The 26,964-nt window shown below is 42.7% G+C and overlaps 5 protein-coding genes across 5 annotated transcripts; all 5 read left to right on the top strand.

The window, feature by feature from the left end:
• Window positions 1-752: 752 nt before the first annotated feature.
• Window positions 753-5,580, top strand: LOC101775079 (vacuolar protein sorting-associated protein 32 homolog 2). The gene is made up of 7 exons (XM_004978434.3): window positions 753-1,019; window positions 1,867-2,000; window positions 2,793-2,892; window positions 3,047-3,132; window positions 3,234-3,325; window positions 3,629-3,743; window positions 3,846-5,580. The coding sequence occupies exons 2-7, from the start codon at window positions 1,911-1,913 to the stop codon at window positions 4,020-4,022; spliced, it is 660 nt and encodes a 219-aa protein (XP_004978491.1). The 5' UTR covers window positions 753-1,019; window positions 1,867-1,910; the 3' UTR covers window positions 4,023-5,580.
• Window positions 5,581-6,610: 1,030 nt separating this feature from the next.
• Window positions 6,611-11,857, top strand: LOC101775486 (ethanolamine-phosphate cytidylyltransferase). Its single transcript, XM_004978435.3, has 9 exons — window positions 6,611-7,146; window positions 7,800-8,035; window positions 8,515-8,696; window positions 9,145-9,216; window positions 9,461-9,528; window positions 9,974-10,094; window positions 10,800-10,865; window positions 10,963-11,085; window positions 11,392-11,857. Exons 1-9 carry the CDS (start codon window positions 6,809-6,811, stop codon window positions 11,461-11,463), a joined length of 1,278 nt encoding a protein of 425 aa, XP_004978492.1. The 5' UTR covers window positions 6,611-6,808; the 3' UTR covers window positions 11,464-11,857.
• A 248-nt stretch (window positions 11,858-12,105) lies between these two features.
• Window positions 12,106-13,518, top strand: LOC101775903. Its single transcript, XM_004978437.4, has 2 exons — window positions 12,106-12,962; window positions 13,066-13,518. Exons 1-2 carry the CDS (start codon window positions 12,869-12,871, stop codon window positions 13,392-13,394), a joined length of 423 nt encoding a protein of 140 aa, XP_004978494.1. The 5' UTR covers window positions 12,106-12,868; the 3' UTR covers window positions 13,395-13,518.
• Window positions 13,519-20,583: 7,065 nt separating this feature from the next.
• On the top strand, window positions 20,584-22,580 carry LOC101759033 (protein LURP-one-related 5). Its single transcript, XM_004980063.2, has 2 exons — window positions 20,584-20,905; window positions 21,718-22,580. The coding sequence occupies exons 1-2, from the start codon at window positions 20,588-20,590 to the stop codon at window positions 22,135-22,137; spliced, it is 738 nt and encodes a 245-aa protein (XP_004980120.2). The 5' UTR covers window positions 20,584-20,587; the 3' UTR covers window positions 22,138-22,580.
• Window positions 22,581-24,537: 1,957 nt separating this feature from the next.
• On the top strand, window positions 24,538-26,227 carry LOC101759435 (protein LURP-one-related 5). The gene is made up of 2 exons (XM_004980064.1): window positions 24,538-24,847; window positions 25,806-26,227. The coding sequence occupies exons 1-2, from the start codon at window positions 24,538-24,540 to the stop codon at window positions 26,225-26,227; spliced, it is 732 nt and encodes a 243-aa protein (XP_004980121.1).
• The last annotated feature ends 737 nt before the right edge of the window (window positions 26,228-26,964 follow it).

Raw genomic sequence — 26,964 nt, forward strand, 5'->3', positions numbered from 1 at the left:
AATCCACTGAGCTATGCGGTCGTCTCATGCCTTCATTTGTGGCAAAACATCATACTTCGGCAGCAAGGAGAATGCAGATGGCCTTTGCCGCCCAGTCCAGAACATTATAGTGCATTGACATCACTCACCGGACCAGCAAGGCAAGCAGTAACACAAGCTATGGACTATAGGGTGCATGGAGGAAGAATTAGAGGTCATCGACGGCGATATGAGCATGCAGAATATATAATAAATTAGGATAGGAATCAAAGCAAAAGGAGGTTAATAATTTTGCAAGTAGCTTAATTGCATGTGTGTGCAAGATGCAACTATATCGTCCGAGGTGTTGGTTGGGCTTTTGTTTGCAGTACTAGCTAGTTTTTCTGTTCAAATTCCTCATCCTGATGGCCTTACATTTTGCATGCATGCATACATGCATATCTTACCAAACCCAGCCATATCGTGTATATATAGTCTTTGTTGATGCAATAATTGTTGCTTTTTGCCAGGATCTGCTAATTAGTTCATGTCAACCGTTTCGACATACTCAGCGGCAGATACGCTTTTCTTTTTATTATCACCAAAGCATACGCACATATTTTTTTTTTGCATAAATGTTTTATTTAATTTCTTCGAGTACACACATATGATGGGCCGGGCTGCAAATTGCTCGGCCGGCCCTTTTTCATGATGGATTAAAAGGCCGGCCGGCCGGCCCATGGAGGATTTGCTTTGCTTTGCTTTGCTTCGCATTCGTGCCCGTGTGCCGTCCATCCCGCAGCTAGAGTACTAGTTCCCCGCAGCCGCAGCAGGCGGCGGCAGCCAGCGCCCCCGCTCACCGCACCACTGCCTCCACGATTCCGCTCCCGCTCCCGCTCCCGCTCCCAGGCAAGCAAGCGCTCGTCGCCCGACGCCTGCCCGCGTTCTCCAATTGTTCAGTCGAAAGATTTATGCTGGCGTAGCCTCACACCTGCATCGATTGTTGCGGGGATTTCTTTGGCTCAGCTGGAGATTCTGGATTTGCAGCTTCTGTTGCTCAGGTCAGCGGAATAATATTCTACCTGTGGTACGCGCGTGCATTTCCAATCCATCTAGCTCTAGTATACCTCTGGTACACGGTGGTCACAACTGGTCATTGTTCTGACCAGGTCCCTTTGCGCTGTTGAAGCACTCTGGGAAGGGAGGGACATCGGTAGACTGTAGTTTGTAGAGGTGGTACGAATTTTTTGGCAGTTGAATCCTCGATGAGAAATTTCATTATTTGGGTCTCGATTCGTGAGAGAGAAGGGGAACTGAAATTAGCTTCCCATCTGCAAGCCCTTTCCCAAAAGTTCCCCACCCCTTTGTTCTGCACTTTAACTGTATATTTTTACTCACTCGAAAGTCAAAAGGCAAAACATAGGTGATAACAAATGCATGGCCGCTCAACTACTTGTCCTAAAAGGAAAATGAGATGATTTAGAATTTACCTCGGCACTTTGTCTCATGTAAGAAGCATCAAGTATGATGTAGGATTCACAGTTGTTCACTAACCATATAGATGCTGACCACAGCAAGATGCCAAATTATATAGGTTGCAAGACCCACCTAATCCAACAGACCTGCTACATATTTTTTTTATATGCTAATTCTGTTATTTGTCGAAAGTAGATATCTTGTGCAGCTGGAAAGTGACAATTCTGTGCTTAAGATAGCGACAACTGAAATTCCCTTTCTTCTTTTACAAGAGCTGAGAGGTCCTTCTCTGTCTTTCATTACAAATGGTTGCCCCTACATATTCTTCCTACTATTCTCAAGGAATATATTCCGGGCACCTCTTTCCTCACTTTCCCCTCACCCTTGAGAGGCCATCTCCAATTCATCACCATCTTATTCCTTCATAAACAGGCCATCATTATACAAGATTGAGAATCAGCAACGACTGCAGGAAGATGCTGAAGAAATTGCTGCCAAAGACTAAGAGCAAGAAGAAGAAGGAGGCAGCCTCCTCTGCGATACCCACGTTGGATCGGCTCCATGAGGTCTGTCATCCACTTTGTAGCTAATTCTTTGTTTGTCTTCCTTGTTCTTGATCTTTACTCTTGCTGTACTTGTGTTCCCTCAGTAGTAATATATCATCCGTAGGAGTCCTATAACTTCTTTGTTTGGCAAGATAAGTCTGGATTAGGGGCGTTGCAGTTGATGTAGGTTTAATATGTTCTCATCCAAAGAAGTTCTAGAAGTGAAGAAACTGATCACCTGTAAAATATGTAAAGAAACTTTTCCTTAGAACGGTGCCTCCCTCGTCGCTCCCCTTCTTAAGAGTATGCAAGTACTATAACTTTTTTTTTTGGCAAGATAGGACTGGATTAGGGGTGCGCAGTTCATGTAGTTTGTGTGTCATGAAATAAGCCTATGCATTTTCAGTTGAATGCTGTAATTTAAACACGTGGGGTTTCTCAATTGAATGGATTTCAGAAGTTAGAGTCAAAGAAAATAATAGAAGATTAGAAATCCTCATGTTTGAAAAAAGAGGGGAAGAAGTCCTTCTTGGCAAAAGCTGCCAGTCTTCCTATCGTGGTAGGATGTGTATAGAAGAATATAAATCTAAATTCTAGATGGTCAGCTTTATTTTTAATCCTAGTCAAAATTTGTTTAGCACATACCAATTTTGAGGACTTAGTATATTTGGTGTTGACACTATGGATGTATCTGTTTTGCGATAATGCGCCTCTGTCTGCATCATAAGTGATTGTCAACAAATAAGCAAATTATGTTTGTGGTGCCAAGATTTGCCTTACAGAATGGTGTATTTTTACTGTTCATGTGGGTAGACTTTAGAAATGCTGGAGAAGAAAGAGCGTTTCCTTCAGAAAAAGTGTTCTGCTGAAATTGAAAAGGCTAAGGATTATACAAAATCGAAGAACAAGAATGGTAAGCAAGCATTACTTTGGAGAGAAAAAAACTCATCTGTCAGTCTTACATGTTATTACAATCTTGTGAGAATTTTTCATACATAAATGTTAAACTTGCAGATTTGTTTGCTTGCTAATTTTCAAGAGCTGCAATTCCTTGTTGTCTGTTGCAGCTGCAATTCAGTGTCTAAAGAAAAAGAAGCTGTACGAGACACAAATTGAGCAGCTATCGAATTTTCAGTTGCGAGTTCATGACCAGGTGATGAAAAATAAACATCACAATTTCAGCTTGAATATTAAACTCACTTTGTCAGAGCTTCTAAAAGGTTGCAATAAACTGACAGGAAATTAATTTTGTAGATTATAATGCTTGAAAGTGCAAAGGCAACTACTGATACTGTTGATGCTTTGCGCTCTGGATCATCTGCTGTCAAATCTATTCAGCAATCACTGTAAGGTCCCATTTCCCTATTATTTTGACTACAATGGCTAATTAAATTGTAGCACACCGCAACTGAAAAGGTTGCTATTTTCTACATCTCTCTTAATACAATGAAAGTATATTCTCAATCTAGTAGTTATGTCCAAGCTAGCTCAGGGGCTCAGCCACTCAGGGCCTTTTGTTACGAAGTTTGTGCCCATTCTGAAGTTAACTGAATTCTTGTATTGCTGGGTCCCATCTAGTAGGCCATATATACTATAATGTTAATAATAACTGGTAGATGGATGAACTGGCTGCTGTAATTCTTGTGCAGGAACATCGATGACATTGAAAACGCCATTGATGAGGCAAACGAACAGACAGAAAACATGAGGCAGATACAAGAGGCACTTGCAACGCCAGTTGGTGCTTCTGCTGATTTTGACGAGGTACTGATTCTCTTACTTGGTAAAAATTCAGGATCGAGCCATTACATGAACAGTCAATATACAAAATACGTGGAGTTCATTCTGTTTAATTTCTTGAAACAGGATGAGCTAGAAGCAGAGCTGGAAGATCTGGAGGAGGAAGAGCTTGAGGAAGAGTTGCCCGAACCACCAGCGAGGATACCTGCGCCTGTGGAACCATTAGCGAAAGCAGCATCCTCGTCTAGGCAAGGCAGTGATTTGAGTGAACTGACAAAACTTCAGGCAGAGATGGCACTTTAGTTGTAGCTTCTAGCTTTTGCGCTGACATTGGGAGGATTGGCGACATTGCAATCTCTCTGTGTTCATCGATATCGTGCCATCCTGGTGCTTACTTGGTGTGAATGCTGTAAATTCAGGTTGTTGTACCACCTAGTTAGTTTGTACTGTAGCATGGTGTTTTGATCAGGATTCTGTTTTGATCATGTAGGCGTGGCATTGAAAAGCTTTATTTGCCTGGAGTGTGTTTTCTGCTTGGGAAGGCGCTGCAAATGGATGGAAAAGGAAGCACCTTACTCTGACAGTGAGAAAAATATATCTGTCGATAGACGGATGGAAAAGGAACCGCTAAATTCCGTTCCGACTCTGCCGCCGTTGGACGGCTGATTTGGATCCGATACGGTGCCGGTTGCGGGCGCGAGGCGATCCCATATATTTGGCTGGCGCTTCCCGCGTTCCCTTAGCTTGTTTTGGGATCTGCTTCGATCGCGATGGAGGCCGGTGATGGTGACCTGAAGAAGAGTAAGGAGGCGATGGTGGTGAGCTTGATGCTCAGGCTCAGCCATCCGGGATTGGCAACGGCAAGGACACAAGGAAGAAGAAGCTGGTGGTCAAGAATGTTGAAATATACGATGTATACTTGGAATATTCTAGAAGGTTTTGAGAATCACGAGAGATTTTGACATGCATAAGGATAAGATCATGGCAAAGTATGAAGGTTCCAGAAGACTTTGGAGATGTCAAGAGCTTAGAGTTGCTATGCTTCATGACAACTTATGAATACTCTAGAACAAAATATTTATATGGTAGGATAAGGATAAGAGAAAGTTCTAGAGTTAGATATTTGTAAAGAAGAGTGTGGAAGTTACCACATGGCAACACCACAAGGACCATGATCACATATAAATAGAGGTGCTCCTCTTCCTCCTAGCCATACCATGGCATAAGAGGTCTCAAGTAGGAGATTGCAAGGTAGCCATGTAGTGTAGTGGTGTCATAGTAGGATAGCTACACAAAGAGTGTGCAAGTGAGTCTTGTATCAAATTGAGTAGTGAATAAAAGTTTGAGTTTTCTTGTAGAGAGTTGGTCTTCCGCATTGGTTTCAGTACGAAGGTCTTCTTGAAGTAGTGTGGGTAAGAGTCTACAAAAGAAGTGGTAGCATATTATTTTGGTGCTACGTTTAGAAAGTCGGTGTCAAATTTAGGGTCCCGATTTCTCAACAAAGAAGAAGTTGAAGCAGGAGCTCATTGACCTAATCCTCAAGGATCCCTTTGAGCCTTTGGGAGACAATGACGATGACGAGGTCTTGGGAATGTCGGAGCCTTACCGCGCCTGCCATGCGAAAACTAGGGCTGTCCTTTAGGCGCTGGCGGAGTTCGACGCGGTCATCATCAACCAGTACCAAGCCAAGGGCTACGCCAAGTACCAAGCCAAGGGCTACGCCAAGGTCGATATGCTCGTCACCGACAATGGTGAATTGTGATGAAGTAATGAATAAATTGATTTTTTTTTCTTGTGTGACATACCATCACAATTCATGCTTGATTCACTACTGAATATTTTTTTGACGGGCCCTTTGCTGGCAGAATCTAGCTCATTTGAGTTTTACTTTTGTCTGTGATATTAGGAATTATTTAAGTATGTTCGGTGACTGCTGTGCAAAGCGCTATAAATGGGATGAAAAGGAAACGCCATTAGTGAGTGAAAACGAAACCGGGATTGATGAAGAAACACACATGGCACGTTTTGTCTGGATTTCACGGCTTATAAAGATTTTTTTTGAGCATTTATTGGATTGCTGTTACCATTGACAGAGTGAGGATTGTGCGAGAGAGATGAAATCTTGACCGTTCCATGCGCAGACAGTGATGCGGTCGGCAAGTCTTAAAGAGGTGGCAATCTGAATAAAGAATCAGGTCTTGTTTACTTCCCAAGTTGGGAGTTGCAAAATTGGCATTTTGCCATAAATGCGATACTGTAGCGTTTCGTTTGTATTTGTGAATTATTGTCCAAATATTAACTAATTAGGCTCAAAAGATTCGTCTCGCAAAGTACAACAAAACTGTGCAATTAGTTTTTGATTTCGTCTACATTTAGTACTCCATGCATGTACCGCAAGTTTGATGTGATGGAGAATCTTCTTTTTGCATAGTGTCAAAGTTGGGAGTTTGGAGGGAAGTAAACAAAGGCTAAGCAGTGGTGACTCGTCATAAATGAATTTAATGACTCGAGAGACATTGGAAGCAGTCAATCTCGCAGGGCAAGTACCGTGGACACCGTGTCCAGAAGGAAAAGAAGCTTTGACCGCTGCGTTGGATTTTTTTTGTTGGGTGTCAAAATAGTTTTCCTTGTACGAGCTCCACCTTGATCGGATATCCAAGGTACGATGACACGTTGCGCAGGCGTCTCCTTCCTTACGCGTTTCATTCACTCGATGCGATAGGAACGCATCGTGTCACTCGAGTATAAGCATCAATCGCTTCTCACGGTATAAACAGTGGATGGCTCCATCCATTCAAGACTGTCACCATCAACGACACGTGGGGCCATGGCTCCTTGATCTTGCTCACCTCAACTGACATCTTGGCCCCACATGGCAGCCGGCCCAAACAACACCCACTTTCCCCGGACGAAGGCACCAGAGCATTTTCGTCCTCCCTCCACCTCGCCTCGCCGCCACCACCGCCCTCCTCTCCCTTCCCCTCCTCACCTCACCTCCCATGGCGATAGCCCCTCCACCCGCACACCCTCATCATCCCTAACCCTAGATCCGCCACTCCTCCCGAGCCCCTCCCATCTCCTCCTCCTCCATGGAGCCGGGCACCAGCACCGGCTGCAGCGCCCGGACGCTGGCGGCGTGCGTCATCGGCGGCATCGTGTTGGGCGCCTCCGTGCTCGCGCTCCACCTCGCGGGGCCCGCTGCCATTCCGTCCTTGCCGCCGCTCGACGCGCTCAGGCGCCGGCTCCGGCGCCGCCGCCGCCGCCCCGTGCGAGTCTACATGGACGGATGCTTCGACATGATGCACTACGGACACTGCAACGCGCTGCGACAGGCGCGCGCCCTCGGGGACGAGCTCATCGTCGGCGTCATCAGCGACGACGAGATCAAGGCCAACAAGGGGCCGCCCGTCACGCCGCTCCACGAGAGGTAGTACCCTCTAGACCTTCAATTTCACATCACCCTATCATTTTTTTTTCAATCTCTGGTGTCATGTCATGCCTCGTGTAATTCTAGCATATGGTTGCATAACACAGGTTTCCAAAGTAACGTTTTTTCTTTAGTTATTACATGCTCACGACCTCCTGCAGTTCAGTTCTATTTGGGAATTCCAGCAGTTAGGACTCACCTCTGTGCAACCAGCTGTTTCAAAAAAAAAAAAAAACTTTGATCTCTTTGAGATTCACAAAATTGTCTTGGATCAATCCACTCCTGCAATCTCCACAAAATGGGAACAATCCAGAGAGTTTTATGTTCTTGTGGGAGATAGTGTTGTTTCATCCACAAATTGAGTTAAGGCCAAGAGCACCAGTGTTCGTAGCACATCTTTAATGAAGTAGATGGGTTACTTTGGTTTGGCACTTTCCAACAAATACATCTTACATGATCGTTTTTTATTTTATCTCATTTTTTATAGTGTTATTCCTTTATGTATGACCTGGCTGTATGAAAGTTTATGCGTTTATGTGGTGTTATGTTTCTGATTCTTTGGATGTGTCAGGGAGTATCAAATATGTTGCTCTCTTATTCCTCTATGATTTATAGTAAGTTTCTTATCTTTCTTCGTTTTTGTGGTAATGCAGAATGATAATGGTCCGTGCTGTCAAATGGGTGGATGATGTCATTCCAGATGCACCTTATGCCATAACCGAAGAATTCATGAACAAGCTATTCACTGAGTACAACATAGATTATATTATCCATGGTGACGATCCTTGTTTGCTACCAGATGGTACTGATGCATATGCTCTTGCCAAAAAGGCTGGCCGATATAAGCAGATTAAAAGAACTGAGGGAGTTTCAACAACAGATATTGTTGGTACTGATTCCGCTTTAGTTTTTACTTGCAGTTTTTTATGTTAAAACTTTGTTTTACTGATTAATGATCTTGAAGTCTGAAATAGGGAATGTTTAGGTTCTAAGTCTCAGTTGCTAGTTATTGTTGACCGAGCGTCACAGCTGTCCTTCAATGTTGCCATTGATTTTAGATCTACCGAAAACTTCTTTTGTCAACAGTTGTACTGTCCAAAAAGATTTTGTGAGCTGATTTGTCCTTCAGGAAACCATGTGAACCTAGTGTCATATTAAGAAATATTTAAAGGGACGAGCAGTCCACAATTGTTCTTGTTCCCATGACTGCATGGACCATAAATCTTCTGTTATACCCATTTTCTGGTTTAGAACTCCAATTTATTCAACTTTTTGGGGACCAATAAATTGGTTATTTCTAGTGAGTACACTTTTTGTGGCGATGAAAAGGCTTTTTTGTCATGTTGATCAAGTATTGCTTCATGATAGGACGGATGCTTCTTTGTGTTAGAGAGAGATCATCTTCTGATGCCCACAATCACTCTTCGCTACAAAGGCAATTCAGTAGTGGACATGGTCAGAAAGTTGATGATAGTGGATCTGGAAGTGGAACTAGAGTATCTCATTTCCTTCCAACATCTAGGCGAATAGTTCAGTTCTCAAATAGCAGGGTATGACTTCTACAGTTTCACATGCGTTAATTTATCATTTACTTCTGGTTTGTGAATAGTCTGCTGATAAATTAATATATATTTTTTTGTACTTTTTACTACTAAATTATTTTACAAGAACTGATGATCAAAATTGCTTGCTTGAGACTTTATCTTGTCCATATTGTCGGTGTGTTCTAGAAGTAAAACATTGGGAGTAGAAGCTGATAAGTCCTTGAATTATCAGAAAAGTCCATATGGTTGGGAGACCAACTGTTTCTTAAAAGCATTTGAAAGCTGTTCATTAAATGAATGTAAAATTTAGTTGGCCATAGTATAGTTTCATTTCTTGGAAGCTGGAAATAATTGATTTAGTTTACTTGGTACAACTATTGCTTCTTAATTCTATACTTGAATTTTGAATATGGCCACTTGTTCTTTCTGTTGACTGTAGACTTTCTCAATGCAGGGCCCAGGTCCAGATTCTCGGATAGTTTACATAGATGGTGCATTTGATCTGTTCCATGCTGGACATGTTGAGGTAAATGTGAATTCCCTTCCACATGCCAACCCAACCAAAAGGAGGAAAAGAAAGAAAAAGGAGAAAACCATGACATCAGCTAATAAGTCAGCTTATAGAGAGACAAATGCCTGTTTATGCTTGTGTTGGGCTGTTAGCTGTACTTCAGTTTTCCGTTTTCTGTTTTTGCATGGGAGCAAACTGATTTAACCCTCCAAAACATAGTGATTCCGACTATCTTGTATTTATAGTTTCTTCCATGTAGATTTTGCGACTTGCTCGAGAACTTGGGGACTTTTTGCTTGTGGGCATTCACACGGATCAGACCATAAGGTAATATGATGGTTGCATTTTTACTCTCCTTTATTAATTCTTTACAAGCTACGATGCTCAAGTTAATTCAGTTCTGAAGTAGTCCTTGTTTATTAGTGGATGCATTTCTTTTGATGCAATACGTCTAAACAATACCCTTGAGCATCTCCAGCAATCTCCCAATAAATATTTCCCAATAACTAGTTAACGTGGGTATCCCAATATCCATTTCATTATTATTGGGAGAATTACTTTTGCACCCTCCTTTATTTAGGGAGAGTTGGGGGTGAATTATTGGGTTGTCCCAATAATTATTGAGAAAAGGGAAAAGTAAAGGGAGTCTGCTGAGCATTTTTTACCAACTCTCCCAATATGATAGTTGGATTGGGAATTGGGGAACTGCTGGAGATGCTCTTAACACTGACATTCAGCCTATTTTTCTGTTGGTGTTTACTATACCTGCCAGTTCAACACGAGGACGACATCGCCCAATCATGAATCTCCATGAAAGAAGTTTGAGTGTTTTGGCTTGTCGTTATGTTGATGAGGTGATCATTGGTGCTCCATGGGATGTCTCAAAAGACATGGTGAGTTTTCAGCCATGACATTACCTGACTTTTGTATAGAATCCATGATGCAACTGTCTGTAATTGTTCCTTGTACATGGTATTCTTAAGAGACAGTGCATTTGCTGTAAGATCTGTAAGGTTGCGTTTATTTTATCCCATTGAAAAGTCATACCATAGCCTAAGAAAATGTAAAAGATAAATCTCTGAGATTCAAATAGCCGGGAAACACAAAGATAGAACCTGTACAAAACAATATATCTTTGTAGAGTGATTATAGGCAATGTTATTGTTACTTCACTACAAAAGAAGAAACAAAAATGAAGTTGACAAAGTGCAGTCCTCCAACTTTTTTTTACTATTTTGTTCCTCGTATCAAACTGAGGAACTTGGTCTTCATCTGAGCAGCTTGCAAATGAAACACCATGGTTGCTAGGCCTCTGCTAAACTACCAATGACTGAGTTTCTGCCCCAACCAAAGGCATCATTATAGCTTAGTATAATGAGAAACTGTAGGCATTGTACGCCAGAACAGGTTTGGTGTCCTCAGTTTGTCCACACTGGTTGCATAAAACAACTAGAAGGCACATACTATTTAGATATTTTTGAAGGTTAACAATTGAGCCCTCTTATGTATTGATCGAGGTCAGGTATACTTGATGCAATTTCTGTTATGACTAGTATGTGTGTGGCCTGAGTTCTCCAGCTTCCCTTTTCTATGTGCAGATTACCACATTCAATATTTCGTCAGTTGTTCATGGAACAATTGCTGAGAACATGGACTTTATGGAGGTAATTAAGTTTTACTTTTGTTTATGTGAATCATTTCTCTTTTGAACACAAAAATGACACAACATTGATAACTAATCGTTGTTCATTCATTTATCAGGATGATTCAAATCCATATGCTGTTCCAATAGCTATGGGCATTTACTGTAGGCTGGAGAGTCCTTTGGATATCACTACAAGTACTATTATCAGGAGGATTGTTGCTAACCATGAAGCTTACCAGGTAGCTAACATGATCGGTTGGTTATGGGTCTTTTATATGCAGTATGCAGCATGTAGTATAGTATATATATTCACAGTTACACATGTGGTTTGATTTTGTCTTCTTCATATCAGTGATGCGCATATGGGAGCTATTGTGTACTGATATTGTCCTGATGCATTTTTGCTTGAGTACCGATATTTCCCCCTTATATTATGCTTGGCAACATGTTCTTTGATGTGGGGTTGGTGTGGTTTTTATTTATTCTGGTCTATCGATCTGGTGTTATTTGTATTCATTTTTGCTGTTCCCTTTTGCTTGTTACAGAAGCGGAACGAGAAGAAGGAAGCCAGTGAGAAGAAGTACTACGAGAGTAAAAGCTTTGTCAATGGGGAGTGAATTATGAGTAGCAGAAGTTGCATGAAAATTGTTGCCCGGTTCATTTTAGACCACAACCTTGTTTGGCAAAGGCAACAGTTGGGTGATCCAAAGTTTTACCCTTTTCTTCAGCATCTTTGATGTTCTGCTGACATAGCTTAGGAAGCATCAGGTGCAGCACTGGTGAGTGACTAGCAGAGGTGATAACCTGGGTGAGGTTAGAGGCATTTCCGTTGTTTTCCTCATTGTCTCCAGCCTATTTTCCCCCTGTACATGCTCCTTTTTCGGTGGTTGTTACCAGCTGAGTTGCATTTGAGATCTCTACTCTTTTGCCCTCGGAATTGTGCGGCACAGTATGGAACTCTGAATGTTAGCGTGATTAACTATTCTATGCTGATGTTTCCCATCTGTTTCACTGTATGAGCATCAAATCCGGGAATCGCAAGGCCGAGTTCCGTTGTGGTTGGACTGAATGAACATGGACTGTCTGTTGTTGGCGATAGCAACCGTGACTGATAGTACACCTGGATAGCTGGATGAATCGAACGTGGGTTGGTGACACGTTGCGATCTAATGGTACTCTGATAGTATGATGGATCCGTGAGTAACTCAAGTTGACAAATGGTTGGTGACAAATGGCTGTTGATTGATCGAGAACCTGCGCAGGCAGACAGATGTTTTGTAGTTTGAACACTGGTGTCATGGTGTGCACCTCGAGCCATGGTCACCGTCCCCATCATCACTCGCGTTACGTGGTGTCGCCTGTGAGGTAGAGAAGAAGGCCCCAGATGTTAAGCCTAGGCAAATAAAGTGTTTCTGCTTTATTTCCCGGGCTGATAATGAAGGGGAGCATATTGTATAATCCATGGAAAGCACAAAACAGATGGAACGCAGCAACCAAACAAGTGTCACCATTTGGGTCATTCATAGTCTGACTCATAAGGATGGCCGGCCGGTAAGGAATCCAGGTTGGTAGCTACAGCAGCTACCTTATCCTGTCATATCCAAATGATGCTTTTAATTGGTGGGCGATCATTCGAAAGGAAAATGTAAAGGACATAACGGACGGATTAATGACACCTAAATACCCAAATCATCACCATGCATGCATCTTGGCAACTTTTCATCTGTCCGGTCCATTGCTCGATGGCCGTCCACACAACTTTCTTCAACACCGAAACTTTTCTCTTTTCTTTTCTTTTCTTCCAATAAGAGTGATTAAACTCTTTGGACCGGTTGTGCTTTAGTTACAGAGCTTTTGGATTATCTTGGAGTTCCAGAAGTTTCATGGAGCACTCTAGTTTTTTGTTGCTGAAAGCAGCCACCGTACAGTGCTAATATATTGACTTCCATCAGGATGGTTCGGCCATAGTGATCTGTCCCTCTTTCTTCCATTCTCACCAAGCCGAAAAAAAACCCACAAACCATGCCTCGTCATCATCTCCGTGTCTCGATGATCTCCCTCACCGGCTTCACCATCCTGTCCCTCGCCCTCCTCTTCGCCTCCCTGCAAGCTCAAGGTACGTAGTACGTAGTATCAATTAGCTATCGCTGGCTGTCGATCCATCGGATCATGCTCTTGATGCAGTCCTAATCCCCTGGTGATGGTGGGTAAACAAGCAGCAGGAGCCAGCAACTTGGGCAGCGGCAAGGAGAAACGGCAGTCGTCGTCGTCGTCGGAGTACCTGCCGGTGCGTAGCGTGGTGTACCGGTCGCGGTCGTCGGTGGCGCTGCCGGCGGCGGCGGCGAAGACAGAGGCGGTGGGGTACGAGCCGTTCGCCGTGTGCGAGGGGTGCAGGTGCTGCTCGACGTCGAACTCGAGCAGCTGCGTGGACACGAGCTGCTGCTACTCCATCGACTGCAACCTCCCGGGGAAGCCCTTCGGCACCTGCGCCTTCACGCCCCAAACCTGCGGCTGCGCCGGCACCAACAACTGCACCCAACCCTCCTGATCCATCGATCCTTACCTTTGCTTTCCTCATTCCTTGTCTGACAAAAGGGCTTTCCAATTGGATGCAATGTTCTGATGATGCAATTGCAAGAGTGGTATGATGCAATTTTAGCTCTTGGATCTCATCGGTGTTCCTTTCTTCCAATACTCGTAGCGGTTTCATCGACGCCACCTGCACCTGCACCTCCACCTCTACCATCAGAGCTAGCAACATCCTCCTTCCACCGCCACTGCCTCCCCTCGACTCGCAGAGTCCACCCACAGCCAACTTCTCTTCGATTTCTATACCCGACGGTATAGAGCTGCTCTTGGGTCCCTAAAACTACCCGACCCGTAATAAGTTGAGCCCTCTTTCGGTGGTTCGATGCGCCGTCGTTGGCTTAGACATTCCATTCGGATGAAATTAACCAAAATTTTAAATTTCAGTTAAATTTTGATTCATGCTCTACATCTACTACTGGTAGTAGTTTAGAACGATAATGCAAACTTGCAGGTTTCTGACGCGATCGAGTGGCATCAAGTTCTGACTAGACAACGAGATGAGTTTGGTTTTTAATTCAAGTGTGCTTACTGAAGGTCTAAGTTAAACCTGCTACAGTTATTAAAAATATAAAATAAAGTGTACTATTGGTAGTATCTATAACGCACGTGAGTTTACTCACTCAGCTTGCAGGATTAAAGTTAAACACACGCAAATCAAGTCACCTAACAACTACAAGATACTCTGTCCGTCAGGCATGCAGCTCACCCTAGGAAAGCATCTCTGTACTTTGTGGACTTCTTTCTGCAGAGGAATAATAAAATAAACAATGCATTTCCTCTATATATAGCCCGATGAAGCAGCTAGTTTAGTCAATTTCAGACTATATTTTGTCCTCTGCTGGGAGAGACGTTGATTCTGCGATAGCCCAGTTTCGGAGCCCAAATATGTTGAAGCCCAGCCTAGCTCGTTCGTCTGTTTGTTGGTGCCTTGGTGGTGGTAAAAAAGTCGACCTCAGCTGACCTCAACTCTATGAATACGGCCCAACTCATCCGAGAAGGAATGATCCAAATTTTATCAAATATAAACTTGTATCCTTTGATGACAGGTATCCATTTGAAACGGATATAGCTTGTATCACCATTCTAGTTTTTTCCTAAATCAAATATTTTTATCTTTCATCATTAATTTTTAAAAATTCATATATTTTAATATCATAAATTTATGTCTTAAGATTCACCATGAAAAATATCTTTATAATTTATAAATAGTATGTTGTTAAACTAAACAAATTCTAGAAATTGATGGTTAAAGATAGAAACATTTGACTTTGGACAAAACTCAAACTATAACTAATTTGAAATGGAGGAAGTATTCAGTAAAAAAAAACTTGGCAGTATGATCTTTGTTCAATAAAACTTCAAGGGGGATTAATTAATATCTATGCTATATTTATATTTGATATAGTGATTCATAGATAGTCTTCTTACATATGCCAGTAGCAATGCAAGTTTATTTTTTTTCTAGAGTCTTTTGGTTGACCCAAAACTCATATAACTTAATTATTCAATTTTCAAAGAAAACAGGTAGAACAAAAAAAAACAGCTTAGAACTACCCATTGCTGTACCCACTTGCACTGAATCCTAGTTACCACCGATGACTACTCCCTCGTTCACAAATTGTAGGACGTTTTAATTTTTCTAGGTGCATATATGTAATACCTGCCAATTTTAGTCATCAAAGTAACTCTGAAGAAATAGAAGCAATTCATGAAGGAAAGGAGAAGAAATTGGCTAAAAATCAAATTCGGGACAAATTTGACCGAAATTTGATTTTTGAATTTGAAATTCAGGAAAATTTGGCAAAAATATGGAATGGAAGTATCAAAGTGATTAGAACTTAAAGATCAAGATTTGGGACAAGATTTGGTCCTAAATACCTCAAGAAAATCAAAGAAAGGAGTTAAAACCGAATTGCACTGTTCATCGTCCGACAACAGGAATTTCAGAAGAACAGCATCAGAGTCCATTTTGGAAATTGATTTCTGTTGAATTTTTCAAATAAGTGGATCAAGACAACTACACAGTGATGAAGTATGGACTTTGGACAAGTATCTTCAGGTGTTTTTGATCAAGAACAGTAGAGGGAACCATTTCAAATAAAGACTCAAAGTCAGCACTTTGTCACGGTAGGCAGCATTGCTGAATTTGATTAAGTCTGAAACAGCAGTATGTAGTCAAGTTTGGAGCCAATTTCAGAAAAATCTAGTGTAAAGGATATAGGTGTTTTTGGGCAAAATGGAATCCTTGGATGCTGTAGAACACAAATGGGAAGAAGTTGGATTGCAAGGAAAGGATTTGGATCACTGAAATCATTTACAAAGTCGGGTAAATGGCCACATCGACTGACTGACGAACTGAATGGAAGAACAGAAGGGTTCAGTTATTTGCCAGAGAAAATTTTAAATTTGAAGACATTTGGATGCTTATCTCGGGCAAAGGTTTAAATATGAATTGAAAAGCTCAAGATTATCTACAACTTTGGTTAAGCGACTTGTGGACCGTCGGATGCGATTTTGGCCGTGGTGGAGCTCTGAAGTTTCGGATATCAGAAACACAAGAAAGGAGGGGTGACAGAGTTACGCCCGACGTGTCGCCGCCGGTGTGTCTGCCGCTGTCCAGCTCAAGATAGCTAGGCCACCTCCTTGCCACGCGAGTCCATAGGTAGGCCACGGTGTCGTTCATGCGCCGGTAAAACCTTTGTATATCTACCGCTCCCGCGCCGCCCATTTACCGCCGCTCTTTTTTTTACCGCCGCTGCCCTTCTGTCCAAACCACCGCCGCCGGCCAAATTCCACCGCCACACCTCACCTTCCGTCGATTCCTCTCGCCCACTCCTCCACAGATACCCCAGCTACACCTCAGTCGACTTGTTGCCCAACATCTTTGCCGGAGTACCCGTGCTCGCCGTCGTTCCCATCCGCCGTCGCCGCACCTCTTGCTCACGGTGAGCACCCTCTTGCCGCTATTCTCTGTCCGTATGGGTAGTCGTAGGCGGGTCCTTGGGGTGCTAGGAAGCCGTAGAGGGAGTTGTCCGGGTAGGTTGCGCCGTCGTCGTGCTTAGCCGCGACCGGCCGTAGGCGCCGCCGCCCACCGCCATGGAGGAAGTAGCTCCGGCCGTCTCCCGGGAAGCTGTCACCGCGCACGGGTGCGCTAGGGCATGGGGATGCTTCCCCGGCCTAGCCCCGTCGCCGGTGGGGCGCCGGCCGGCGAGCCGCGCCGCCCCCTGTTGCGCTCGGGATTTTGGCGGGAGGAGGAAGAAGGCGCTGGAGCAACGGGCCCGCGCGTCAGGGAGAAGAAGAGAGGGAGGAGGCAGGCCGGGCGACGGGTTAGGTAGGCCGCGAGCCCAGGTCGGCCCAAGCACCAGCGCGAGAGAGGGGCCGGTGGGAGAAAAGGCCGGAGGCCCAGGAGAAAAGCAGGCCGGGCTCGCAGGGAAGGGAAAAAGGAGAGATAGGCCGTGGGCCGGTGCCGGTCCGGGAAAGGAGGAAGAAAAAGAAGAAGCGGCCCAGGGAGCCCATCTAAGGAGAGGGTAGGCCGGCGGGTAGGATGAATAGGAAAAGGGGTGGGTCCGCGCTGCGGGCCTAGCGTAAGAGAGAGGAGGTAGAGTAGGGTCGCGTGAGAAAAGTTGCTGGGGGTGTTTTTCGGGAAAAAATAGATTTCCTTTATAGAATAATTAATTTAAATCCGAATCTCACCATTTAAATCATATAAATTTCTAGGAGTGTCCAAAATTAGTGAAACCAATTTTGTTAGGCTTGTTTTATTTTCCTTTATGCATTAAAATTTTTATACTGTAGAAAAATAATAAAAATTTGGGTATTTATTTAATGCCTTTCTTTTAAGGTATTTAAATAAATACTTAATCTTTATTAAATGCATAAAATATGGAATAACATTTTCATAATCACAAATTATTATTAACTCATAGGAAATTAGGTTTTAAAGCTAGAAAATAATTGTAACATTTTCTAAAAATAAAAGAAAAGCCCTAAGTAAGGTTAGTTAAGGAAATAAAATTATGGGCTAATCTTTCGGGTTTTTGTGTGTTGGCTTGCAACTTTATCATGATAAATTGTATAGTCCTTGTTGGCTTGCAACTTTATCATGAAGGAAAGTTGTATAGTCTTGTATTCAAAAAAATTGCATTCCTAACTCTGCATGTGTTGTGTTATAGACACCGAAGCATCAGAAGGAGATTTCTCGGAATATTCAGAAGGATCTCCGGAATTTGAGGAAGTCTTTGAATTGGTCCCCTGCGAGGCAAACCCTTCGGACAGTGCTAACTTTTTTAGCGAACAAGGCAAGCCCCGGTGCATTATACCTATTATTTTGGAGTCAATATTTCATGTGTCCATTATCGGTTATTTACTATATGTATGCACTAAGTCTAGGAGTTGCTTGAAACCCATTCTTGTGTATGATCATACCTTGTTTTAAGGACATCTTTGCCACTTGTTCAAACCTTTAGTAGATAACCCAAGTCTAGAATTGCTTAGTTGCTTAAATCTTGGTTTACCAAACCTTAAGGTAAATAGTGAGTCATGCATGTTAATTATGGAAAGATGACTTGGAAATTAAGAAGCGGACAGAAGCTAAGGATGTAGTTCTGTCTGCTAGTTTAATTGGTTAAGGCCCAATTCGTTGTCTTAACCTTTGATCAAGTGAAAAACATCTGATCACTTACTGGGTATGGGACCAGTAAAGCCCAGTAGGTTAGTAAATCCTCTGATCGGGAATATTTCGTACCCGCGCTTGACGTGCTGGAGATTGGCAGGGGCGTAGCCTGAAACTCACATGGCGATCAGGCCAGACGTGGGGTCCCATGTGGGGGTGCGTCCCTGGGTCCGGGTAGTCTTATTCCCAATCATTGGTTTTGCTAATCAAAAAGTCGTTACGTACAACCTGGACAGTCGTATATAGCTGGTGATCAGGGTACTTTCCTGCAGGATGTAATATGATCCGGATCGCCACAATTCTCAGTTATGAATGCACTTGATCACTGTTGAGCATCGTAGCATAAATACATGAATGCTATATCTTTCTTCTAATGTTTGGTGTATGACTTAAATACCTTGTTATTTACAAATAGTCTTTTATCATCACCTAGAATGGTTAGGTAATGACTTAATCCAAATAAAAGATAAAGCTAAGGTCTCACTTTTTAGTAAGCTTTTTGGCAAAAATGTATCAGCCGAAAAAGCTATCATGTATTTCCAAGAAAAACTATTATATTGGTTAGTCGGGTAAGCCTTGCTGAGTACCTCGTACTCAGGGTTATCCCTTGTGGCTATTTTCAGAAGCACCGCAGGAGTCCACCGAGGAGGAAGCCCCGAAATCCTAGGGTATTGTTACGAGTCTCACAATACCCTTAGAAGAAGTCTTATAATGCTCATCTCCATCCGAAACGTTTATGTTTTAAATCCTAGAACTCTGTCTAACACTGCACTGTTAAGTTTGCTTCAAACTATGTCTTGTATTAACTCGTACCTCGTGTATGTATGTAAAAATGTAATGTTTGTTGATACTATCCCATCGCGGATACAATCCTGATGTATGGCTATGAGACACGATGTGGATCTTCGAGGAGTCCTAGGGACACTCGACGGACGACCGGACTTATACTGTTTTAAGTGTGTTTCGGATAATTGCTGCATCAGCAGCGATTAGGCGCATTTAAACCAGTTTAAGTTGGACGGTTCCGCCACAATATAGTTTTTCTACGTACTTATATATAGTATATGTGTAGATGCACAAATAAATTTGTTAATGTAAAAAAGCTAAAACAACCTACCATTTGAAACGGAGGGAGTAATAAACTCGGCTCAAATTGCAATCTTGCTATATTTTATACCTTAGACCTACCTAGTCATCACGCGTTACTAGCTGATGTATGCAAAACTGCCGCTCAAAGAAGCTGCATGGAAAGTTTATGCGATATGCTATCAAGCTAGTGCGTCACAGCGGATGGCGAACGTAAGCCTTGACGATCACGCCGGAAAAGCAACATCAGCATGCACACACATACAGACAAACATGCAGTAGCTGAAACACGTACATTTTGCGCTTCCCTTTTTGTGCTTTGTTTCCTGTTCATGGCTTTCGTAATAATCAATTTAGTTTGGAGTTCAGACAATACATGCATATCGTCATGGAGTTCGGTACGTATAGAGTAGTGGCATCATACATTCATACCTACGTGCTGGTAACTTCATTTGTCTTGCTAGCTTACAGTTTGTTTAAGCTTTTCCCCAGAACAACATGGCCAGTTGTAGAGTATACTCTCCCTATATATATGAACCTAAATTGGATGCGCTAGCTTATCTTAATTGCCACCAACCGAATAATATGAATCTATAGGTTAGCTACAGTTCATGTCATTGCATAACGCCCAAAAGTTTGATGCTGATCGAGTGATAGATGATGAACCAGCTAATCAAATTTGCAACTTGCAGAAAAAAAATAATTAACTTGCAGATCTTCACATGAACACCGAACCCACCATTAGGCTAGGCTTGCCATACTAAACAGTTTTTGTTTAGTAGCGAGCATGATCTACTCCCTAATGTTGTCAGCAACGTGACAAACATTGTAGGTTTCTCATTGGGCATTGGCTAGAGATCGATCACTGAAAACTCACGAGTCCGTGTCTCTTGATGCATGCCAGCAGGCGTCTCCACTCGTTTCGGGCTTTCATTCGGCCATTTAATCGATCAGCTGGAATTCTTAATTTGCTGTACTGTAATACCTTACTAGCTACATTAGGTGGAAGAAACCTAACTATAGATGACATGGATGTGCAACAGTGTAGTCTCATGGCTTCCACCTAAGCTACGTGGTATTACTTCTCTTTCGGTTTAGACCGCTGATGAAATATTCAACTTTGAGTTTGGAGTAAGTAATTCCATAAATAATGATCTTCTCATTCTCCTTAATTATGGGGCTACTGCCTACAACTTGTACTAGGTATGGCATGGGAATCTTGATCTCTGGCTCATCATGCACATGCACACACAACACAAGCATAAAGGTCCCGAGTCACAACCTACTACCACAAAAACCAAATTCCAACTGCGGCAAACTGGCATGCAGTACACAGAAACTGCTATTTATATGGAATGAGGGAACCGATCGATGCGCCGGCAAACGCTTCTTCAATGACGGCGGCCTTCCCCGATCGGTCCAACATGACGATGAGCCGGATCCACCCATCGTCCGAGACGACGCGGCCTCTTCTTCCCCACCGCCGCGGCGAAGATGCCGGCCGCACGTCGCCGTCGCCGGCGGCCCTGCAGTACACGGTGTGGAAGAGGTCAAGCATGGGCTTCCACGGCACCGACGGCTTCTCCGTCTACGACGCCGCTGGCGCCCTCGCCTTCCGCGTCGACAACTACTCGCGCCGCAGCAAGGTCTTCGCCGGCGAGCTGCTCCTCATGGATGGCCAAGGCTCGCCTCTCCTCGCCCTCAGGCCACAGGTACCGGTGATCCATCCATCCGTTGCCCGATCCCTGATGTGCACGATCCAGTCGCATCGATCGATCCATCATGATATTCAGATGTTCATCCATCGAGTACTGTTACAATGAATAAGGTCCGAGGCATTCCACAATATAATGCTATTTATATAATAATAATTATATGGTCATCATCTATGAATTAATTTCTCTAGTTGCAGTTAGTCCTTTTTTATGTATATGTATATCAGGGTATTCTTTTTCAGATAGGGAAATGGCTATCCAGAGCTTCATTCTTTTGTACTAGCATCTGGAGAAATAATTCTGGTCTTTCAACGAGAGTTTGTTATCTCTCTAACCTTTTTTTCTTAATTCCTAGAATAATTCTCACCAATCGGATGCAATTTTTTACATAGTCTATTTCACATAGTACCACTACTGCAAACATTTGGTAGCTCACCACAAGATTCAGACAAAATGAAAAACGACATTTTTTTACAGCAAATTCAGTCAGTTAGCTCCATAGGACAAATGCACCTAACAAAATACCAAATGTTCTCAGAACTGACAAAATGCTAGCTTTGTAGTCTTCGTCGTGTCCAGCCACTGCCAGACTCGGTTGCTTTCTTGAAAGTTCACTACAGTCTCTTGTGTGACTAAATCCAATGTAGAAGTACATTAAAAAATAAGCGTTGGTCTCATTTCTTTCTTCGGATGGAGTTAATTTTCTCCGGTAGAACAGATGAAAACACATATTGGTCTCTGATTGGCCAGCAAATTCACTAGAACTAGTAGCAGCAAAAGCTAACGAAGCTAAGATTTTTTTGTGACAGATCTTCAGCATGCGCGACCAGTGGAATTGCTATAAAGCATCAGAAGAAGGCCAAGGCAAGAGGACATCACACCCACTCTTCTCAATGAGAAAGTGCTCGATTTTGCAAAATGGTCATGAAGCACAAGTGTTCATGTCAGGATGCAGCACTGCATCTGACAATCCTGGCCAAGGTCCCAGCTTCTTGGTTGAGGGCTGCTTCAGGAGAAGAAACTGCAAGATCCGCAACAGTGACGGCGAGGAGGTGGCCAGGATAATGAGGAAGAAGGCTGAAGCCGCATCAAATTCTTGGACGCTTGGCGATGACGTGTTCAGCCTTGTGGTCGAGCCGAACGTGGATTGCACGGTGATCATGGCTTTCGTTGTTGTTCTGGACAGGATCTGTTGGAGGCCGTACACACCCATGATCTGCTCCTCATAGCCCTTGGCGATGAAGCCCTTTCTGACTACTATGCATGATCACTGAAGCAAAGAGAGCACAGTGATTTACAAAAGAAAGACAGATAGAAAATATAGTTCGTGAAATGCAGACGTAAATTGACTGCAACTGACTAAGACCTAACTTGTCAAGTTTCTGCAGATATAACTTGTAGGCAGTAAGGCACTCATGATTTTAGTTTTCCGAGAAGGGAACTTTGGACAATATGTAACAAGTAACATCACTATGAGCAATGGAACTCGCGAGTAATCTGAGTTGCAACTTTGCTCATTTTGCTGTTGGTTTAAGGTAGCACCTTTATCAGACTTGTAATATCTAGTACCTTCGGGAGACGAGCCCTGTGTGCTGTGATCCTGGAGCAACTGCGTAGCTTTACTTGCTTTTTAGAGTTGCGGCGGACTTCAAAACTTTGTAATTTCGTTGCTTTTTGGAGTAACGAAATTCGGGCGCAGCCCTTAGTGGAAAAAAGAGTTGCAACTTTGTCAATTGTAACCAATTATTCTCATATCACAGCAGTATTATGCTAGTGGTTTCCACCTAGAAGCAGCATTGGAGATGCAAAAGAAAAAAGTGACCAATGCTTGTCGAATCCTGAAAGGAGAAGTTTGCTGATGAAGGAACTTGATTCAACATTTCAGCTAACCCTAACCCGTTTCATACGGCATAGAAAGTCAAGCGTTTCAATACGTTTAGTCACACAAAAAGGCAAAAAGTTTAGTCACATAGTAAACATATAAATGACATATAGCAAAGCTGGCTTTTCAATATGTTTTGCGTTCGCTAAATTTGATTTTCCAGCAAGCCATTTAGTAAAAGTTACATTTGATGGCCAAATAACACTGCTTTATCCATAAACCAAAACAACACGCACATTACTGAGTGATATAAGCAGCACTAAAATATAAATAAATAGTACATCCAACTTGCAAGAGATCGATTATCATCTAAATTAAGTAGCAACTTGCAAATCAAGACGCTTATATATAATTCGTCCTTCACGCACGCCATCCTTAACTTGACTCATAACAAGCAAGGACACCAAACCCACCATTAACTCTACCACTAATAGATTATTATGGATGATGATGAGTGTGCAAGCTAGAGTGGAAGTGGGTAATCAGAAATCTAGCTAAGAATCGCACCTAATCTTGTCATCAATATAATTGTTGATGCATTTTGGTGTTTGTGCTGTTTCTAGGGTGATTAATCATGCATGAATTTGTTTGAGCCACGATTATATTACTCACATCATCCATCATCAGGTGAGGGTGTATGGAGCGAGGGTGCTTGGTTCAAGGCCGCCCAATGCAATCGTTGCCTGTCAGGAAGCTGTTTGATGACTGCATCTGCACGCGTTGCTATATGTGTATCTAGTAGTAGCTAGATGCCCATCCATCACGCAGGCAGCGCACTAATTAAGCAAGACGCGCTCTGATGATCTGTGCTTCGCCCTGCAGCTGGCGCTCACCACATGAAAGGAAATGGATGGAGCTCTTCAGAACTCCCTGCGGCATCGTGGGCCTAACTCCTCTCATTAAGATCATCAGCGTGCTGCAGGGCATAATTGAGATGCTAATTAAACTAAACCGCCTACAATCAATCAATGAACACGCATGCATGTTGTTGTGGAGTGCAGCCTGCTGATCAATTTGGTGGTGCTGTTTCAGTTGGTTTTGATTGGCACTCTATGCATCTTTCGGGATCAGCTCAGGATCACTTGATTCCATTTTATTTATTTAGAACTAGTCCATCCTGAGCTCCCGCACAGGCTAATGCTTTTAAAAATTATTTAAAAAATAAACTTCTATTTTTCAATATTTCAACATAATACTTATATAGATGTGTACTTATATTTGCCAGTTATGATTGATTTTTAATTATAATTACTCTATACACTTTTCATCCACATTTAAACTTTTTTCTTTTTGTATCGCATCTCCATATATTGTGTTTAGCATAAAAATCAATACTTTTCATCACTTTCTCACATACATACATGTATAGATAGTCTACATGGTGACATTCATTATGCGTACATACCTTAACTTAGTTATATTAACAATGATATAGATAAGTAATTTATAATCATATATTAGTTTGCTTTTCGACTTTTTTGAATGATGCACGTGAAGATAATTAGATTAAGATTTAGGTGTTTATTTTATGTTATTTTTAATAACAAATATATGTGGGTAACTTAAATACATATTTAGAATAACATTTTAAGTTATGCTTTATAATGATATGCATGAGTAAATTGGACTCGAAGATTATGAGGTTACTTTAGATTAGTTTCTATAATGACTAGTATATAAGAGCAGGAGCACGCGCACCGATCGCAACCTTGTCGTTGTTGTCCTTGTCTATCCACCAAAGCAGACGATGCATCCAGTGCCTCCGCGATCAAGCCCCAACATCGCCGCCGTCACCACGAGGGTGCACCCTTCCGACGCCCTTCACCACAACCGCGCCGCGGATGACGATCATCATCTTGTGCAGCCGGCGCTCTACACGGTGTGGAAGAGGTCCAGCATGGGCTTCCACGGCAACTACGGCTTCTCCGTCTACGACGCCGACGGCGCCCTCGCCTTCCGCGTCGATAACTACTCCCGCCGCCGCAAGCTCTTCGCCGGCGAGCTGCTGCTCATGGACGGCCAAGGCGCGCCCCTTCTGGCCCTGCGTCCACAGATCATTCATTGCTTGCGTCGCTAACTGAAAATTGATTGCGTTAGTACGGATTGTTAACATCCCCATTGCAAATTCACGATCTTGTTCTAAATCCTGATTCCCGAGAAGAAACGCGTACCATTTCTTGTTAGGTGGACAAACATTTCTACTGTGTTCCTTTCTTTTAGATCAAGCAATGCAATCAAAATCCACTCAAAAACCATACGTTGTATCTTGCAAAGCGATCTCCGAAATCTGAATCACATGCTTCTCTTGTTTTCAAGTTCAAAGATTTCATAGCCCTCCGGCAAAATGCAACGCATGCAAGTTCAAACTAAAGCTTCCAAACAAACAAAATGCTTTGTTTCCTCTGTTATATATGGCTTTTACCCCTAGTTGTTTTCTTCATGCTTCGGAAAAGATGTTACAGGCTTGCACCTGTAATTTGCTAACATATTTGATAACAGTTGCAAAATAAAATAATAAATATACTACAGCATCAGTAGTATCTCCCCTGGTTAATTTTTCTGGGCCCACCAGTTTTTACCAAGCAAAAGAACTTTGCTGCTACCAATGACACTAACCTTAGGTGTGGGACCCATGTCACAAGGCTGTAACAATTGCAATTGGCACAATAGTTTGGCATTAAGCTGAGCCCCGTACTTCCTTTCTGGAGGTGGGAATGGCCAGGAGGCTAACGGAATCTGAGGTGGGAGAAAGGATGGGATGGAGAGGAGAGATAAACAATAATTCTTTATTTCCTTACAACGGAATCTGAGGTGGGAGAAAGGATGGGATGGAGAGGAAAAATAAACAATAATTTTTTATTTTCTTAAGGTGCACTCTAAACTTGAGGTGCACCGTAAACTTTTCTTCCATCACAATGTTTGATGCTAACCTTAAGAAAACGATCATTGCCTTAAGGTCACCTTTTTGCTACATTGTGGCCGCTAACAATGTTCCCTCTACTCTGTGGTAGATTGTCAACATGCGCGACCAATGGAATTGTTACAGAGCATTAGAAGAAGCCAGTGACAAGAGCTCCTCCAGGCGGCAACACCTCTTCTCCATGAGGAAATGCTCACTTGTACAAAGCAATGACGAAGCAGAAGTGCACATATCTGGATGCATCACCTCATCAGATCATGATGCCCAAGCTCCTAGCTTCAGGGTGCACGGTAGCTTCTGGAGGAGAAGCTGCAAGATCCGAAAAGGCAACGGTGAGGAGGTGGCTAGGGTAACCAGGAAGAAGGCCGGAGCTCTGTCTGAGACGGTGACACTAAGCGAAGATGTCTTCAGCCTTACCACCATGCCAAATGTCGATCGCACAATGATCATGGCTTTTGTTGTCATTTTGGACCGGATCTGCCAGAGGCCATACGAACCTTTGATGTGCTCTACGTAGTTCACGCCTTCCAGCTTCCAGGCCATACAAACATGCTGGAAGTGGTGAACACTGAAATTCAAGAAGGGCTGAGTCAGAAAGTTTAGATAGGTAGGGATTGCAGCTGCTAATTGCAGCTGTAAACTAACTGAAGCCACAATGTAACATGTCCTAACTTTTTTAAAAGCAAAATTCAGAATTTAACTGGAATCTTACATTGCAATGCATACTGGATTCCCGTGATGTAAATTTCAGGGAAAGTTCGTCAGTGTTGTTTAATGCTCAGAACAAAGATGCGATCACAATTTATAAAGAAAGATTGAAAGGGAAAGGGGAGAAAAAAGGGAATGACACAAGTAGGCAGATGTATCCCTTGTCCTACTTGCAACTTGCAATGTTTGTTACTTTCTCATGTGCTTCCATGAATCAACTGGCTATTTGTTAAGAAAGAAAAAGAATCAACTAGCTACCAACTCTGGCATGAGCTGCTTCCCATTGTTCCTGTAGGGCAGTACCATCTTGAAATTCTAATGGTTTACACCCTAGATGCAACTTGTGGAATTAGTAAGGAAAATGCAAAAGACGAGATTCACCAAATTGTGTCGAATCCTAAAAGAGGAACCAGAAAAGGAATAGATTTAAGATCTGATCAGTGACATCAGCTATATGTGGCAGTACATAGCAATTGGGTGTATATATACTCAAATGCAAATGCTCGATCGACTACTCCCGTTGCATGTTAAATTGCATCTCTGAAG

Source organism: Setaria italica, chromosome VIII (assembly GCF_000263155.2).
Source record: "Setaria italica strain Yugu1 chromosome VIII, Setaria_italica_v2.0, whole genome shotgun sequence".
NCBI lineage: Eukaryota > Viridiplantae > Streptophyta > Magnoliopsida > Poales > Poaceae > Setaria > Setaria italica.